The following is a 16,998-nucleotide window of genomic DNA, read 5'->3' on the forward strand; positions in this document are numbered from 1 at the left end:
ATGACTCTGGGACGCCCCAAAACATGTAGTACGGCTTGTTCTCCAGCACGGTTCCTTTCAGAAGCCTTCTTGTGGTTTGAAGGTTGTGCTGCGTCATGAGAATTCGAAGCGGAGTGCCATCGTTCGCAGACGCCCGCACGACAGGCAGAACACGACTCGGGACCTGGTATGGCCACCGACCGCGAAAATCGCCATCCGTCAGGCGATGGAAGACGTGAGGATCGACCCAGTGCAGCTTGCCGGCGAAGACGTTAGAAGCAATGGCTTGTTGAACATCGTGAGCGTTGTTCTTGAAGAGAAGATTGTACACATGCCCCTTATCTTTTAGGGCAGGGACCTGCTGGAGGTGTCGGAACGACGGAGGTTCGGGCCAGTCAGGTGGAACGCTTGTCTTAGCGAGTCTGGTCTTCTTCTCGCGTGGAGTGCTGGTGCTCGATAGATCCGCTGACAACGCTTGTAGGATTTCGTAGTCTACATCCTCAAGCTGCTGCGGCGCCGACGAGACATCAGTTGCCCAGCTCAGTGAGTGATCGGCGGGACCGTGAGTCCAGTGGTCGGACGAGCCTTGAGCAAATGATGCGCTGCCGCTCGTCGAATGGTGGTCGTTGAGTGGCTGTTGGGCCCGCCAAGTCTGGGGGCTATCCGGCGGCGTCGACCAGCCATGATGAGCTAGGGACCATATGTCGCCATCATCGTTCTCCATCGGAGCTGCGTAGCTGAGCCGGCATGTGAGCAGAACACAAACCGCGACAAAGCTGACAAAGGAAGGCATGTTGTTGAGTCGCTCAGCTCTGAGTCTCATCAAGGGATAATGCCAGGGGTCGATGGACGAAGGAGAGATGGAACGGACAGGCCTTTAATAGCGAGTCTTGGTTGGTCTGTTAATTTGGCTGGTGTCTTCGTTCGTCCAACTCAAGCTGTGCGTCAGGCAGTTGCAGTGCAATGGTGGGCGGGCCTGATTTGCTGTCATCAACTGCTCCAACATAGAGCTCGCAATGATAACGTACATATCGTTGACAACAAGAAGCTTTTCGCCCACTTTCAATGAATGCAGTGGGCTATCGCTGGTGGTTCCTCGATTGATTTGGCAGAGCGACAGCTCAACATATGAAGTGTCGTAAACAGAGCTGACAGGCCGAGGCATGCACCCACTCGGATCACCTCTAACGTCTTTGATAATCACAGTAGCAGGCAGCGGTGGATTTCAGACTCCAGAACGGTGAGGCTACGTCGTTGCCCAATTGACACCTCTGCTGCATAAATCGAGGACGTGGGACTACACATGAACCTGACCTGCATGCTTGAGCCCTTCCAACAACGGTCGCACATGCTGATCCACTGCGACGTGATCTGCTTCGTCCAGATAACCCGAGCCGTAGTAAGTGATCGGTAACTGCTTCGCCTCGAACGCATCTGGGACACCCCAAAAGCTGTAGTACGGCCTTCCGTTCAACGGACTCCCTTCCATATTCCTGAATTTCTTGCCTTGGGGGTTGTTGGCTGTCATGTAGATCGGATGCTCTCCACCACTGCCGACAGAGCCTCGGACGAGGGGAAGAAGGCGGGTCTGCCTTTGATACGGCGATCTGCGGTAGTAGTCCTTCTCATCGAGGCGCAAAGTTTTGGCTTCGACCCAATGCAGCTTGTTCGCAAAGAGGTGCGAGACGATGCGGTCTCGAACAGCATCGTCGCTCTTGTAATTGATCGCCCTCCTGTTGGTGTTGAGTGGTGGCAGCAGATTGAGCTCTTTTATGAATTGAGGTTCTGCCAGGCCGGCTAGGAATCGATTGTATTCGCCGCCCGTGGTCCTTGCGGCCCTTCGTCCGCTCTTGCTTGCCGTGTCAGCCGTTTGCTTGCCCGGCTCAGAGTGGAACGGATCGACAGGAACAGGCTGAGCTGGCGCTGTGCTGCTTTCACCGCCCCGCGCAGGGCCCGGGACAGGCCACCCATCGGCGGAGAGGTCCTGAGAGAGGGCTCTGAGGATATCGAAGTCGACAGCGTCCATACCTCGGGAAGGTGAAGAGGAGAATTCGCTGGGCCATCCTCCGGAATTGTCCATCGGAGACGACAACACGCACCGATTTGTGAGAAGCGAAAGGCAAAGGAGCAGGCAAACGAAAGGGAATCGCATGACTGGATGCTGATGTTGAGGTGCTGTGATAGGAGTAGGGAAGGAAGGCTAGAGAAGTTCACTCGCTCCTTAAAACCAGCAAGGGTTGGGTCATCACGCAATCTGTGGGGCATCTCGACGACGCTCGTAGCTTCAGCGAAACGACAAAAGGCTTGTCGAACGTGGTAACACAGAGCCTCGAGCTGGGTTGCCACGCTGTGGCGATGTCATTCATGCTGCTCGAGTTATGACAATGTTTCATCGTTGGTGGGATGTTGCACAGTGCGAAACTAGAGACCAAAAACAGTGGTGAATTGACAGCATTGTATAAGACGAGTGGGGGGCCAAATGAAGTGCCGACGAGGACTGCGATGCACGTCGGCGTACGGCACCAGGCGGACGATAAGCGTACAAACGTCTAGACAGCACGCTTGAGACCATCGAGCAGAGGCTGCAGGTGCCTGTTGACAGCCTCGTGGTCGCTCGTTTCAATATGACCGGCGCCGTAGATTACCACGCTCGTTCCCGACGGCCCTTCCTGTACTCCCCAGAAAAGGTAATGCGGCCTCTGACCCAGCGTGCTGGCCGAGAGCGCGTTGCTGCCCATTGAACGCGAGTGCTGCGTCATGTAGAGCCTGATCTGCGGATCACCGCTGGGCGTGCGCGGGGGGTCGACGAAGAGCACCGGGCGACTAGCGCGTCTCAATGGCCACATGTTGCGCAACAGAGTGTTGGAGAGGAGTGCCAGCTGGTCGTCGGGCACCCAGTGCATCTTGTCGCCGAAGAGCCGAGTGTTGATTTGACCTTGGAGGGCAGGATCGGATCGGAAGCCGATCGAGGCTTGCACGTACCTGCGGTCTTGTCGCAGGGGCGGAATGGTCTTGATGGCGCGCACAGAAGATGGCTCCCACCAGCTGGAAGTCGAGGCTGGGCGTCGCACACGCGAAGAGCCTGCGATCTGAGAGTGATGGTCCGCAGTAGACATTGATGCCGGCACGCCTTGACGACCCGTACTTTCGGTGCTCGAAACTGACTCTGGCTCCTGAGAAGCACTGTCAGATATGGTGATCACATCGTTGGAATGTGCGTGTGCCCCGTGAGCAGAATCGTCGGAGATGGTAATCACATCCGTGTCTTGATCTGCGCCGGCGGGCTGATGTCCAGGTGAAGGAACTTGAGCATCGAAGTCCCACTGCTGCGGGCTTGAAGGAGGAAACGCATGTGGCGACCAGGACGAGCTCGATTCTTGTCCATACTGAGCAGCCTCGCTGCTCGAATCTGGCGAGTACGGCAATTGAGGCCAACTTTGATGATAGAGCTCCTCCCAACTCAGTCCATGGTGTCCATGGTCCATGGGAGCTGCGGCAGTTAGCCGGAGCGCTACGAGTAAGAGGTGAAGAGCCAGCATGACGATGTTTTTGGAGCTGCTATCGACGGACGTGGGTACGGAGAGTCAAGAAGAGGCGAGCGTGTAGAAGTAGCTGTCGAATCTGACCGCGGTGATGTTGTCATAGCCATTCGAAAGCTGAAGGACAGCATCGGAGCCTTTTCCGAGATAAAGTCGAGGGCGTCGTCCGGGTGGCAGATGAAATGAGGGCCGCGATGCTGTCGCAGCAGGTTGAGACCTGTCAATGGCATCATTGTTCATTCGTCCCGGATGTGGCATGCTCAAAACTGACCGGTGAGGAGTCTCATAAGGAAGTTTGCGGCATGGGGACAAGATATTCGATTTGGTGCCAACCGCTCTCGTGAAACCCCATCACGCCCACTCAACAGTCGAGGTGGGCCAGAAGAAATATCTTAGCAGCTGAGCGACCACCGAGAGCCAAGTGGGCATACAGCAAATCCGCTTGGCAACGTTCTTCTTCAAGGCCTAGACTCGACCCTTCGTAGCCCCCTTGAGGGCCTGCAGTATAGGCCACAGATGGTCATCTACACCCTGTCGATGCTCAGGGGCGATATATCCGGCTCCGTAGTTGATGACGTTTGTCCGCCATGGTGTCTCTTCAACGCCCCAGAAGAAGAAGTGGGGTTTGCCCTGCAAGCCTCGCTGCCTGAAATGCTCGCCGAGGAAGCGCGAATGATGAGCTTCGTGGTCGGTCATGTAAATCGGGATCTTGTCGCCGTTCCGCCCCACCGCCGGGCTGAAGGGCAGCTTCCGACTGGTTCGTTTGGCGGGGAAAATCTTGCTAAACGTGGCCCTGGCTTGGGGCATCTCTGTGTTGGAGACCACTGTCATCTTGCCTGCAAAGAGGCGGGAGTTGAGCGCTTCGAGCACTTCGACGGTGGGAGAAACGACGAGCTTTGGGCGCCGGTGGCCAATCTGGAGGCGACGCACGCCTTCGAGCTGGTAGAACGACAGTGGCTCCCAGCCGTTAATCTTTGGATACCTCCATCCTAATTTGTAACCCTTGTCGTTCAGGAGGCTGCGCGACGCGTGAACGTCCGGGATGGCGGCTGGGTCATGCTGAAGATCGTGCTGGGCAGAAGCCTGTACAGCGAGCGTGTCCAGATTGGGTTGGGCGGGAGAAGCGACGTGATGCATTGGATGGTCGGGCCGAGCCGAGGCTGAAACGGCGTGGCTCTGTGAGACGTCGTCCAGCAGCGAATCGAGGATACGGAAGTCGACCTCGTCCAGCTGACGTTCTGTTGACGGAGAGAAGCCGGAATGGACGCCGTAGGGATAGCTTGCCGGATGAGTGTCGCTTTGGATAGGCGGAGCTGGCTGCACAGACATGCCGCTCTGGATGAGCTGTGGCCAGGTTGATGAGGACGTCTGCGCACCAAGGTGAGGAACCTGGTTAGGAGCTTCGTGAGAATATAGAAACCAATTCCCTGGGGACCCGCCGTCGTTCATCGGAGCTGCCAAGACAAGCGACGACGCGACGACAGGCAACCAAACAAGATAGAACAGCATGCTGATGATATCAAGGCTATGGGACGACATGAGAAATGGTAGCGACGATGGCTGTATCTTCGTATTCCACAGCCCTCTTTATGGTCTGCCTTCAGCGCAGGTCCGACTTTTCGAACAATTGCCTCTGACCATTCCATCATGGGTCAAGGTTGTTTCATGACGGGACGATGACCAATGAGATGGACGCATCGTTTAGATCCACACCGCGGTGGCAGCCTCTCGAAGTCGACCTTGCGCATCATTTCCGAGCTTGAGGGTCGCCACTTCCCTTAGGACAACCTGGTGGGTTTCGCCGGAATGTTCGACGTCGAGACGGAGCATCCTAAGCTCCCCCACTTCGCTATCGGTGAGGGCAGCATAAATTCCATCTCCGCTCGGTCCAGGCAAGAATGTAGGCGCGGGCTCGATCGCATTTGCCCAGCCGCCCGAGGTGGGTGTCTGCCACAAACACAGAGCATCGCCGAGCTCGTCCGAAGCATTGCGACCTGGTGGAGGTACCACGAGCCCACCTTTATCGAGCTCGAACACAGCCACCCAGCCTTTAGTGCCAGAAGCGAGGCCTCGAGTAGACGCAAACATGTAGAGCGGATACTCGCCGTCCGAATTGGCCGTTGCGTGGGAGAGCCTCACTTCGTCCGCCCAGTACAAACCTGCTTCGTCGCTCCGCGGAATGATCTTGACGCCTTGGCGCCATTCGAGCCGTGTGCCTCTGGCATCCTTGATGAGCTCAAACACGTCGACCATGGAGCTGTGCTCCTGCAGGCTGTAGATGTAGCGTCCGTCGGGATGGGAGATGGTATGACGCGGACCGTCGTTGCTTCGTGGCGCGATGCTCTTCTCGCCGAGACTGAGGGCACCGTTGTTGGGATCGACGTCCATGGTCCAGACGCAGTTTCGGCCGATGTCGGGAACGTAGCAGACGGTTCCGTCTGGTGACAGGTCAATGCCATGCGAGCCGTGACGAAGACCTCCGAAGTCCATGGCGTTCTTGCCGTTCGAGGCGTCCAGCTTGCCCGTATCTGACGACGTTCCTTCGCTGCCAATCTCCGAGTGCGATTCCTGCTGCTTGAGCGCCTTGGTCTGAGCGAGCGTCTTCCCAGGCATCGAGCACTCGCCCGTGACAAAGTCGATCTCCTGGATGCGACCTGCTGGTCCGACACCGGTGACGCCGTCCGAGGGCGTTGCCGCTGAGACGATTGCCTTATGCTTTGTACCCGCCAGGTCGAATGCACCCGTCTCAGAGTCGATCCCAACCACCTCGCCCGTAGGTCCGCCGCAGGTGTATAGGACAGGATGGTGCGCCTTTTCCGGGAAGCCGACATAGACATAGCCGGACCTCGCAGCGGTCTCGGCAGTATTGAGCAGCTCAAAGCGAGCACCACCCGGTCCGCTTCGATCAATACGATAGGCTGCTACGCTCGGTGGCTGCGTCCAGCATGTCGCATAGAGATGTGTTGGCGCAGTAGCATCTCTTGATGAGGTCTTGGGGAGGGTTGCAGTCGATAGCCACGAGTGGTTGCCCTTTGCTGCAGAGACGTCGAGCAGTTCGAGAGTCTCCTCTTTGGGGTCGAACCGAACAGTGAAGAGCTCGTTGGTGTTGAAGGTGCCTACTGCTAGGAGCGACATCTTGACGGAAGTTGGGAAATCGGTGGGTAGGTGGAAGGAACAAGAGGCTGCTGATCCATGCTCAGATTTAAGGCGTTCTCTGATGCCAATTCAGCCGGTCCAGGGTCCGCGGCATTCAGCCGGGCCATTTCGACTTGAGCTGAAGAAGCATTGCCGTTCTAACAATTTGTCAAAAATGGAATGCCACGACAGCGAGCCAACCGCCACAGCAAACGCCGGTCCTTTCTGACACCTGTCAGCTCTCAGAACGGCTCATCACACGCTCGAAGTATGGCATCGCACACATCAGGGACGCTTTGAAATGGTATCGATCTCCAGTTTTGCATTTCCACGTCAAAGGAAAGTGAATTAGGAACTAGCAGCGGTGAGATATAGTCAAGAATGACGTCAAGTCACGCTTAGAAGGGGAAGTAGGTGGTGAGGCCCATGACATCCTGAGGGTCGTTCGCCTTCTTGATGGCCTGCAGGCGAGCGAGGTTGGGGCCATATAGCGACGAGAGAGGAGTGTCTCGGAGGGCGTAGTTGGGGTACAGGTACTGGTCGTCCAGGTTCTGACCCTGCTGACGGGCGAGCGCGGTGATCTTGGCAGCCGACGTCTTCATGGCGTTCTGCCAGAAGGTGTCCTCAAGCGGGTTGGTCCAGGCAAAGTAGAGGTTGAGCGGCAGCGCATTGGTGTTGTGCGGCCAAGCAGCATCCTTGGCGTACTGCGAGTATGGCAGGAAGGGCTCGACGTCGTACGAGATGAGCGTAGCACTGCGGAGCGGAGCGATCGCGCCGTATTTCTTGGACTCAGCGATGATCAAGTCGAGCAGCTCTTTGCTGTACTTTTGCAGCGAAACCGTGTGGAAAGCACCACGCTGGTTGCCGTTGAGGTCAGACGGAATGCCCTTGGTAAGCTGCGTCTGGCTCTGCGTCTTCCAGCCGTCGACGAGAGGTCGAACCTTGGTCGTGTCCTCGAGTTGACGGAAGGTGCCAGCGGGTGGGTTGGGTCCGTCGTAGAAGGCCAGGGCGATCACACCAGGCGCGAGGAGGTAGTTGAAGGTGGGCAGCAACGATGCTTTGGGGTCCTTGCTGTTCTCCGAGAAGTCGAGCGTGGCGTTCTTCACCGCCTCAACCTGGTCAGGGCCGTAGACACGGATGCCACCGTAGATCTGGTTCGTCGACGGCACCGTCTGCAGCTTGAAGTTGTAGATGATGCCGAACTTGTTGCCGCCACCGCGGATGGCCCAGAAAAGATCGGGGTTCTGCGAGGCCGAGGCGGTGGTGATGGTACCATCGGGACGGACGAGATCGGCCGAGACGAGGGTATCGCCGGTGACGCCGAACTGGTTGGTCAGGTAGCTGTAGCCACCGCCGCCAGTGATGAAGCCGCCGACACCAACCCCAGAGACACGGCCGCCGACAACGCTGCGACCCGAGCCGTCAAGGGACTGGTAGACATCATCCCAGACGTTGGCCGGGCCGACGTCGATGGTCTGCTTATCACCGCTCAGGTTGGTCTGCTTGAAGTTGGTCATGCCAAAGGCGATACCGGGCGTCGAAGACCAGCCTTGGTTGGAAGCGTGGCCGGCACCCTTGACAGCAAAGCGAATGCGTCGGGTGCCAATGATCTTGATGGCGGCTGAGATGTCCTGGGGCGAAGCGGGCACAGCCACGCAAGTGGAAGCCTGAGTTGAGGAAATCATGTAGTGCTCGATCAGGCTAGCGTAGGTGAGGTCGAGTGGGTAGACGACCTTGCTGCCTGGCGTCTTCATGGCCGAGGCAATCGCCTGGCACGCCTGAAGCTCGGTGGCGTTGACAAAACGCTTCTGAATGTAGACGGGCACTCGCCGGTCGAAGGCCGCCGTCCAGTTGGACAAAAAGGCCAACGCCACAACGAGGCAGGACAGGAAAGGGACGGTGACGAGAACACTTCGCATCTTGGATCAAGGAGCGTGAGCGCGGGGACAGAGACCAGGGAGTGTGGGGTGGAAGGAAGAGGTGAGGATCTGTGCTGGCGCGGTGAGGTCCGACAAACCATGTCCTCTTTATACGTCTCGACCGGGGGAGCTTGAGATTCCTAAGCGTTGTGGCTGCGATGAGCTTAGGGCGCGGACCCTCTGCCCAGCTCCCCCGCAGGCGGCGAGACCGCTTGATGGAGATTGGGGCGCTCGCCTCGCCCAGCACAAGCAATGGACCTCGTGCGGCTCGTGGACGCAGTTCATGCGATGATCTTGTGCCCGGACCCATGGGCTCGAACCTTATTCCTACGAGGTCGGCACTTCATCGCTGTCAAAGCTTGTGTCTGCTTGCTCCACTGTGCACCTCGACTCGCATTCACAGACGACTGGAAAACGGCGACTTGCACAAGGTGGCAGCCCGCCTGCAAGGGCAATCAATCCGTGGTGCGAGATCAGGCATGCAGCGCAGTAGACTGCAGCTTCCGAGTGCGGAGATTGAGGGCTTCTGGTTCGGTTAGAACAATAAGTTTCCTACTAACTTGGTCGGTAAGGAGGGGGTCGCTCGGAGCGTCTTGCAATGACCTCGCTTACACCAAAAATTCCGTCGGCATTGCCTCGTTGGTGCAATCCCACAATCTGGAAGATCTGCTGCTCACCTCGCACGATTGCAGATCCTCGACAGTTTGGGAACTCAGAACCCCTGTTTTCGGGCTCCTACCGAGTCACGATGGCTTTGTGGGTGATCTGCATGCGAGTTTGCCCCGCAAACGTTCGAGACGAGAACGAACTGTCTTTTTGATTTGACTGCCAGTTCGCGCTAACGCCGATGCGATCATCTCCTGTTCTTTTGTTGGAAGCTGCAGTGGTTCGAAGCTTGATGATGCTGCGCCAAGGTCTAAGCTTGTCTTGTTTTCGCTTTGCCGTCGACTGCGGCGTGAGAGAAAGCGTCGACCAGCGCTCTCCTAGCCCATCCCATCGTGAAAGGTCTGTGCGTTCGACGGGCCAGATTCAGTCCGGGAGAAAACGTCCGAGCTGCAGGCTTTAGTTCAAGACGCACAGGCAGCGTGTCGCCCCCATCGTGCATCGCGTCCTTCATTATACAAATCTCGGCATTCAGAGAGTCGTCGTAGGTGTTCGTGAGGTCTCGCTGACCTGGTCTTATGATGTTTCACTCCTGAACAGAGCGCTAGCTGAATCGAGCCGCTTGCGCCGTCGGAATGACAGCGTACGGAGACTTTTTGCGCCGTACCGGAGATTGAGCTGAGCTCTGTTCGTTCTCGTTAAGCGCGGCGCCCCCTCTTAGAGAGCTGTTGTGACCCAGCTCCATCATTCTGATGCCCACCTCCGTCTTGCGCCGCGGCGCTTTGACTCGTTCATAGTGAGCACCGGCGTCAATCGCAGATGAGTCGTGATTGAGTTTCGGGCTCAGGTTCGCCTCGCCTACGCCGGTGTTATGGGCGATTGGCGGCACGCCAAGATGGGTAGCTCTGAAAGGGGTGTCGAGCAGGGCCCGTGAAAACCCTTGAGCCGCACGGTGAGAAACCCAACCTTTTCTTTTCCCCGCGTTTTCATCCCTTTGTTTGTTTCAAAGCCAGTGGCTTTCGAGTGACAGGGTTCCAGGGTGGTCGGTTTACAGGCGTTTGAAAGTTCCTTTGCGCCTCGGCTATATCGTAGCGCTCGGCAGCAACCGAGCGTTGTCCCTGCCCCTTTAGAACCCAGACCATCCGAATTCGGGAGCCGCGTGTCTGGAAAGGCGGCGCCGTCTGTTCGATAGAGCTTTCAGTGTCACACAATCTGATATGCTCCGACGTCCTGGACGTGAACGTCACGATGCGCATCGATTCAAACTCCTATCATTCCGTCGGCCATCGCAGGACGCGGCGTGGGCGGCTGGCTCGTTTAGCGTTGGTCAAGTGACACCGTGCATGGGAAAGGCGCATTGGGGTATATTGAATGACTGATAGACGCAGAAAGAGATGCAGAGGCGAGGCTCGCGGAAGTTGGAATCTAGGTCGAACGCCCGCTGTCAGACAGGCTCGTCTCGTGGAACGCGATTCTGCGCCGTGGATCACCGTTGGAATCTCGGGCTGCAGTGTAAGAGGTCGGTGCGGGGATGGCAACGCCGACCGATCCGCCGAGGTCCTGCAGTATCGTAGGGGCAGAGGATGTAGCCGTGCTTTGCAAAATAACGGAAGGTGTCTCGATGGGACGAAGATTCGGAGCGGGGGCGCTTCTGGACGGGACCACAGCATCCATCGTCGTGGGAGCCAAAGGGGTAGAGAAGGGTTCCTCGGGCGAATCCAGCGGAATGTTAGGATCGAGGGCCATTGCCGACGGAATTGTGGCCAGCCGAGCCTCGCCTTGCTGCTTCGCCACATTTGGAACGCCATTGCCCATACGCCGCCTCTTCAAGCTCGGCTGGGAGCTGGCCTCGCCAGCAGCACCGTCGCCTCGGGCTGTTCCGGGCGGCGAACGAGCTGATGGTTTTGCGCTCTCGGCCGTGGCCGTGGTCGTCGCCGTCGGTGACACAATTGCTTTCTCGAGCCTGGCAACGTTGTCGAGACGGACAAATTCGTGGAAGCCCGCGTGCGTCCAAAACGAGAGGAGCTCGGCGCGACTGGCGGCGCTCTGCGTATACAGATGAGTGAAGCCTAGCTTGGATGCTTTGAACTCGGCGACTCGAATGAGCCATTGGCCGATCCCTTTGCGCTGCCATTGCGGGTCGACGCGTAGTTGTGCGAGGTTGCAAATCTTGTCGATGCTTCGATTGGCATAGCTGGGTCCGAGGGCTTGGAAGATCTCGGGCGTCCAGATGAGCGAGCGCAGCGCAACAGCTGCGACGATTTCGCCGTCTGCATCTTGATCTCTGCTCTCTCGTCTTCTTCGAACAATGAAGAGAGCACCTCGATTGCTGTGAGAGTAGTGGCTGTCCTCGGGTCGGAGCAGAGAATCCAGGTCAGCGAAAGCACTGGGGCTGGTGAGTTTGCCGATGGCTGCATCTTTGCTGCTCGATGCTGTCAGGAAGGATCGGGAAGCTTGCGTCAATTGCTCCAGGACCTGCCGTCTGGCAAGCACTGCGCTATCCTCAAGGTCACCTTCGCTTTCGGAGCCCGACTCCGCCGCAGTCTGATGCGCATCGTCGGCCTGTTCGTCAGCGGCCGTGCCTCTTGCCGTCGCATCCTTCCTCTTTGAGCTGCCGGCTATTCCTTTGCCTTTGCGCTTATTGCGCGAACCAATGGCTTGGCTGTCCTTGTCATCGTCGTCGAGCAGAAGCACTAGCTCGAGATGCGACAGGTGCTTAGGCTGCAGTGCGTCCAACTCCAACCTCTCGTGTTGTCTGAGCTTGTCTGCGTTCGTCTTGCGGCCCGTGCTATGTCGCTGTTCGAGGCTTGCTCCGGTCTTGTAGATCTTCAAGTTGCGAAAGAAAGTGGCTCTGGACATGAGGCCATGCTTTTCGATGGTTTCAGCACTGATGTCCCCGGCCTCGTACAGCTTGCACAGCGCCTCCTTGAGGTCTGCGCCGATCTTTCGTCTAGGCATGGTGTCGTATTCGCTAGATCGCCTTTCTCTATGAACCTGGCTTCCGATGCACGCCCATCACCGGTCGACGACGGTGAAGGGCACAGCGTCTGCCGTCTGTGCGGCTGCTCAGCTGAGACTGGCTTTGCCTTGAGCGTCGTCGCCGCGACTTCTTGCGTCGTAAGGAAGGCCTGTCGAGTTGAGCGGGGCCAAGATCGTTGGAGAAGGGTCCAAGACGGACAAGGATCGAAGTGGTCTCGTTGCAAGTGAGATGGTGGCGCGCGATCACTGCCAACGTAGGAAAATGAATGACATTTGAATGCAACTCGGGCGACTCAGCCTTTTTGGAAGCGCGACTCGCCTTTCAAGGGTCCAATTCCACCTGTCACCGGAGCCGGTGAATTTCACGCCAAATTTGCTTGGAAGAAAGCTCAAAAAAAAGTTCTTCTCGACCAACACTCTCCGTTGACTAAAGTTGATAGAGGAGGGGGCATGATATCAACTCGAGTCCCATCACCACCAACGACCCGCTCTTCATAACACGCGGCATCTACTGCAGCAATTGGAAGGAGTCGCTTCTCGAGTTCGAGTGCTGACGAGCCATGGCTTTGTCTTTCCCTCCCGTCGAGGATCCCGCCTCGATCGGCCCCCTCTACATCCTTCACTTTGCAACGTCGAACCACACCTTTCGTCTACCGGACTTTCTAGCTGCCGCCGAGTACCTTCGCATCCCGTTTGCATTCGTTCCTACACCTGCTAAGACCGTCCTCGAGGAATGCCGCAAAGCGCACGACGCTACCGAGGAGGCTTCGCCGTCAGGGTTCCGCCCGGATCTTCGACGACCGTTTGCATTCGCGCACCTTCCCAACGATGATGCAGCTGTCAGTCTGCTGCGCCGCTGCGTGTCTCTTCGATCCGTCTGGGCGCATTGGTCGCATGGAAGCGACTATGACGAGCTTCATTCTCGCAATCAGCAGGAGGGCAGTCGAGCGCTGTGGACCCCCTACGTCGAGGCAGCCGATTGCCCCTCTTGGAAGGCGCACGTCTTCTCGTACAGCTACACCATCAGCGACAAGCGCAAGATCGACATCATTCAAAGCTTCAGCTACATGGACCTGAAGGGCCGCATCCAGCTCAAGAAGCCAGACATGCGATGGGGTGTCATGGAAGAGTTCGTCGCTCAAGAGCTGTGGCCGAACCATCTTCGGGATGAGCAGAACAACTTTCCTGGAGCAGGCAAGGACACGGACAAGGCGGAGGGCAGAGAAGAGCTTGGCGACAAGGACCCACGACTGGTGCAGATCTTTCTTGGCCGACGCATCGACGTCAAAGCTGCACCGCTGCATTCGGACAAGGCGACGGCTGCTGCACCGCGAAAGTCGACCGATCCCTCCCAAGAAGATCAGACGGGGCTCGCCAGGAATCTCATTGAGACGCTCAACCTTAAGAAGCGTGTCTATATCGGCAACACGTCGATGGAGTCCGAGATGAGTCTGATCATGGCGAGCATGGCGCTGGCTGGACCTGGCAAGCTCATCTACGATCCCTTTGCAGGGACAGGATCCATGCTGTATGCAAGCGCCGTCTTTGGAGCGATGGCGTTCGGCAGCGATATCGATGGCAGGCCGATGCGGGGCAAGGAGAACATCAGCGACTCGAACAGCCAGACAGGCATCGTCAAGAGCGCAAAGCAATACGGCGTGCGCGACCACATTCTCGATACGGTGGTCTTTGACATTACGCAGAGTCCTTGGCGGAAGGATCTCCTGTTCCCGGTGGATGACGAGCAGCGACAACAGACCAGCCGCCGACCCACGGGTGTAGTGGACGGTATCGTCGCAGATCCTCCCTACGGTGTCCGGGCAGGCGCAAAGCGACTCGGCAAGCGAGATCCGGAAAAGCAGAGAACCGAAGCTTACTGGATGCCGGATGGCCTCGGACCTGGACAAGGATGCTGGTCTCACGAACGCTCCGACTACATCTCACCCACGCGACCGTACCATTTGGAGGATTTGGTGAACGATCTGCTGGACTGCGCGTACAGTCTGCTCTGCGATGGCGGACGATTGGTGTTCTGGCTGCCGGCCATACACGATTCGGAAGACGAGGAGACGAACGACGACGACGGCGGCGAGGCTGGAAAACAGACTCAATCGTCTGCTGCAGCATCGGTGAGCATCGATCTGCCGCAGCATCGACGCAAAGCAGGCCAAGGACGAATGCGCATGATCCACTACTCGCTGCAAGACTTTGGACGATGGGGTCGATGGCTCATCACCATGGAGAAGGTGTCGCCCGAGAACGATGTGGACGACGATGGTCTGCGTGAGCTGGAGCAGAGGATGGGCGAGCTGGGCAAGAACAAGGACGAGCGTGGCATCTATCGGGCTGATCGAGACCCGCTCGAGTTCCGCAACCGCTACTACCTGCCCCGAGGATCGAAGGCTGCGGCTTCGTGAGCGATGGTCCCAGCGGAATCAAGCTTGATCATCATTACCCAAGGCGCTACACCGGCTGGCCGCAGCTGAAGTGAGCGCACGCGGATGCTCGTTGTGAACTCGGACGTGTGAAACGCAGTGGATCGTGTGACCCGTTCCCGCGTCCCCTTTCGCGTACAGCCGCGGGTCAGTGTTGGGCCCCGGATCATCATCAAGGATCGCACAGGCCGGGACGGGAAGTGGAATGAGATTTGCCGGGTCAACGATCTTGAGCCAAGTGTGTGGTAAGTCTTGGCCAAGCCCAGACCCGGGGATGCCTCAAATTGGACGCGGGTCACGGTTTGTGTGGAAGCGAGGTGAGCCGCGTGGGTTGTCTCGTTGACCCGCGCAGGATCAAAAAACCCTCCGATGAATCGCCTCGTGGTACAAGGACGGATTGGCACTGCACCGCAGAGAAGCTTTGCTGTACGTACTGCAGCAGTCTTCTTTAGCTTGACTCGGACCCCGCTAGCGAAATCAACTCAGGTCGACACCGATTCCATTAAGCGGGACTCGGCATGCCTTGTGTGCGTCTCCCTCTCTCTTTCATCACGGGACCTGAACGAGCGGAGCGGGGCTTGCAAGAGCGGCAGACCTGCAGACGAAGGTGCCCCTTGCGGCCTTTCAGCCTGGAGCGCTTTCCTCATCAGTGTTCCTCAGATGCTGCCGGACACTCAAGTACTCTGCGACAGTGTGCGTATGCTCTGACATCAAGAGCAAGATCGGCTACGGTGTCGGTCAAGTGGTGTCTTGCGCGCCTCAAGTAGTCACAAGTCTGATCGCGGCAGACCCTGTGTCTAGCTGGTGAAGTCGGCGTCTCTCTTCGAAACCGAGTTGGAAGCGGGCCTCGACTCGTTCCTAGCTTTGCAGATGAAGCAGCAAGGGCAGGCAGGAACGAAAAAGTTAACACCTCGAAATTCAAAGTTTTTCGAACTTTTCACTTTCACCGCCAATTGAAACCGCATTTTTTTCTCCCCGACTGATTCGAGTGATCCAGGCACTTGACGGGTCTTCGCGTTCAGACCCTTTACGACCCTTTTTGACTCTTTGTGGCGAAAACAGCACGACCAAGCTCAATCTTCTTCTTGTTTTTGTTTTTAGGGATTGTCCACGAGAAAGAGACTGCTTGAGTGCATGAAAATTCCAGCGCCATCTCTTCGCAAAATGCGGTTTCAGCAGGCGGCTTCTGCGACCTGGCGATAAAGAGAAAAATGGTCGCGGCGGTCGTATGGCCGGGCTACTGCCTTCATCCTGACGAGAGTCGCGATGTGTACATTGCATTGCTCGATTGAGTGGTGCAGGTGGTCTACAGCCAATCCCAAGCCTCAGTTCTGTTTTGCCTTTTGTTTCGAAGTGATCCCAGCCCTTTTCGCAGTCAAAGCGTGTCTTCAACTTGGCCGACTATCCCCGCCGCGAGATACTTTTCATCTTTGCGTGTGTACCGCTACATAAACGCAGTGGTCGCTTTCATCGTCTCACCATCACCTTCCTTCCTCCTCATCCCTACCAAACTTCGATCCGCCCATCGCTAGTGTCTGACGCCTCCTGTCAGACCGTACTCAGCCTCGATCGCTGCCTCGAGCTCTCCTTGTTCGCACCCATCGCCTCCCGGCTACACCGCATCTCATCATTCGTAAGTGGCACTGTTTCATCGGCTCGAGCCCGTTCTCTAGTCTGTCTTCTCTCGAATATCCCTTTCGATCATGCTTGGCAACCCACCTCAACAGTCGGAACAAGGCCGACACGAGCGGAGGTAGCCGACTTCGGGTGTACCAAACTTGCTTCTCACGGTCACATTTCGCTTCGCCGTTGCAGCGGAGTCAGCAGCTTGGAGGCCATTCAAGCCAGCCCGATGCTGTATGCACATGGTAGCTTGATCCATTGTCTCTGCCTCGGCACGGCTGCCCCACACAATGCTCCATGGCAGGGTCTCATATCGGGTTCCGGTGTGGGGTAACCTAGGCGGGGTCGGCTGGTTCATGACGGGATCTGTCATGCGCAAGCGGTCGTGCGACGCTGCCCCATAATCCCCGACGCTGGTCCTATTGCCTCATGTCGCATCGCTCCTACCGGCCAATGAAGTGCACGGCGGCTCGTTCACACAGCGGCTGCAGTCCGAGTACGCAGCCAAGCAGCAAAGGCCAAGAGGCGGGTGGCGAGGGGTTTTTTGCCTAGGTTCATGCGAGTGGGCCCGCGGCAAAATTCACTCGACCCGAAAAATTGCTCTCTCTCTCTCTCTCCTGCCCTGTCGATCCTGTTTCGCCTCTTGCTCCTCATCCCTGCCTCTCCCCCTTCCCCTTCTCGGCTCGAGCACTCTGTTCCTCGGGGTTGTTCCGTTGCTTCTTGGCTCGCTGCACCCGGATCTGCGTCCTCTGTCAGCCACTGTGCGAAGATGCAGGCTCGTACGAC

At 57.3% G+C, this 16,998-nt stretch overlaps 7 protein-coding genes across 7 annotated transcripts; 1 reads left to right on the forward strand and 6 right to left on the reverse strand.

Moving 5' to 3' along the window:
• Positions 1-1,276: 1,276 nt before the first annotated feature.
• PSEUBRA_006048 (uncharacterized protein) lies at positions 1,277-2,005 on the reverse strand (the record flags this gene model as incomplete). Its single annotated transcript, XM_059465677.1, has 1 exon — positions 1,277-2,005. One exon carries the CDS (start codon positions 2,003-2,005, stop codon positions 1,277-1,279), a length of 729 nt encoding a protein of 242 aa, XP_059321716.1.
• A 523-nt stretch (positions 2,006-2,528) lies between these two features.
• Positions 2,529-3,518, reverse strand: PSEUBRA_006049 (uncharacterized protein; the record flags this gene model as incomplete). The annotated part of the gene is made up of 1 exon (XM_059465678.1): positions 2,529-3,518. One exon carries the CDS (start codon positions 3,516-3,518, stop codon positions 2,529-2,531), a length of 990 nt encoding a protein of 329 aa, XP_059321717.1.
• A 465-nt stretch (positions 3,519-3,983) lies between these two features.
• PSEUBRA_006050 (uncharacterized protein) lies at positions 3,984-4,847 on the reverse strand (the record flags this gene model as incomplete). Its single annotated transcript, XM_059465679.1, has 1 exon — positions 3,984-4,847. One exon carries the CDS (start codon positions 4,845-4,847, stop codon positions 3,984-3,986), a length of 864 nt encoding a protein of 287 aa, XP_059321718.1.
• A 372-nt stretch (positions 4,848-5,219) lies between these two features.
• On the reverse strand, positions 5,220-6,653 carry PSEUBRA_006051 (Lactonase, 7-bladed beta propeller; the record flags this gene model as incomplete). The annotated part of the gene is made up of 1 exon (XM_016439435.1): positions 5,220-6,653. The coding sequence occupies one exon, from the start codon at positions 6,651-6,653 to the stop codon at positions 5,220-5,222; it is 1,434 nt and encodes a 477-aa protein (XP_016289747.1).
• Positions 6,654-7,051: 398 nt separating this feature from the next.
• PSEUBRA_006052 (FAD linked oxidase, N-terminal) lies at positions 7,052-8,572 on the reverse strand (the record flags this gene model as incomplete). The annotated part of the gene is made up of 1 exon (XM_016439432.1): positions 7,052-8,572. The coding sequence occupies one exon, from the start codon at positions 8,570-8,572 to the stop codon at positions 7,052-7,054; it is 1,521 nt and encodes a 506-aa protein (XP_016289748.1).
• Positions 8,573-10,600: 2,028 nt separating this feature from the next.
• PSEUBRA_006053 (GNAT domain protein) lies at positions 10,601-12,133 on the reverse strand (the record flags this gene model as incomplete). The annotated part of the gene is made up of 1 exon (XM_059465680.1): positions 10,601-12,133. One exon carries the CDS (start codon positions 12,131-12,133, stop codon positions 10,601-10,603), a length of 1,533 nt encoding a protein of 510 aa, XP_059320316.1.
• Positions 12,134-12,714: 581 nt separating this feature from the next.
• Positions 12,715-14,571, forward strand: PSEUBRA_006054 (DNA methylase, N-6 adenine-specific, conserved site; the record flags this gene model as incomplete). Its single annotated transcript, XM_016439416.1, has 1 exon — positions 12,715-14,571. One exon carries the CDS (start codon positions 12,715-12,717, stop codon positions 14,569-14,571), a length of 1,857 nt encoding a protein of 618 aa, XP_016289750.1.
• Positions 14,572-16,998: the final 2,427 nt, after the last annotated feature.

Source organism: Kalmanozyma brasiliensis, assembly GCF_000497045.1.
Source record: "Kalmanozyma brasiliensis GHG001 unplaced genomic scaffold PSEUBRA_SCAF8, whole genome shotgun sequence".
Taxonomy (NCBI): Eukaryota; Fungi; Basidiomycota; class Ustilaginomycetes; order Ustilaginales; genus Kalmanozyma; species Kalmanozyma brasiliensis.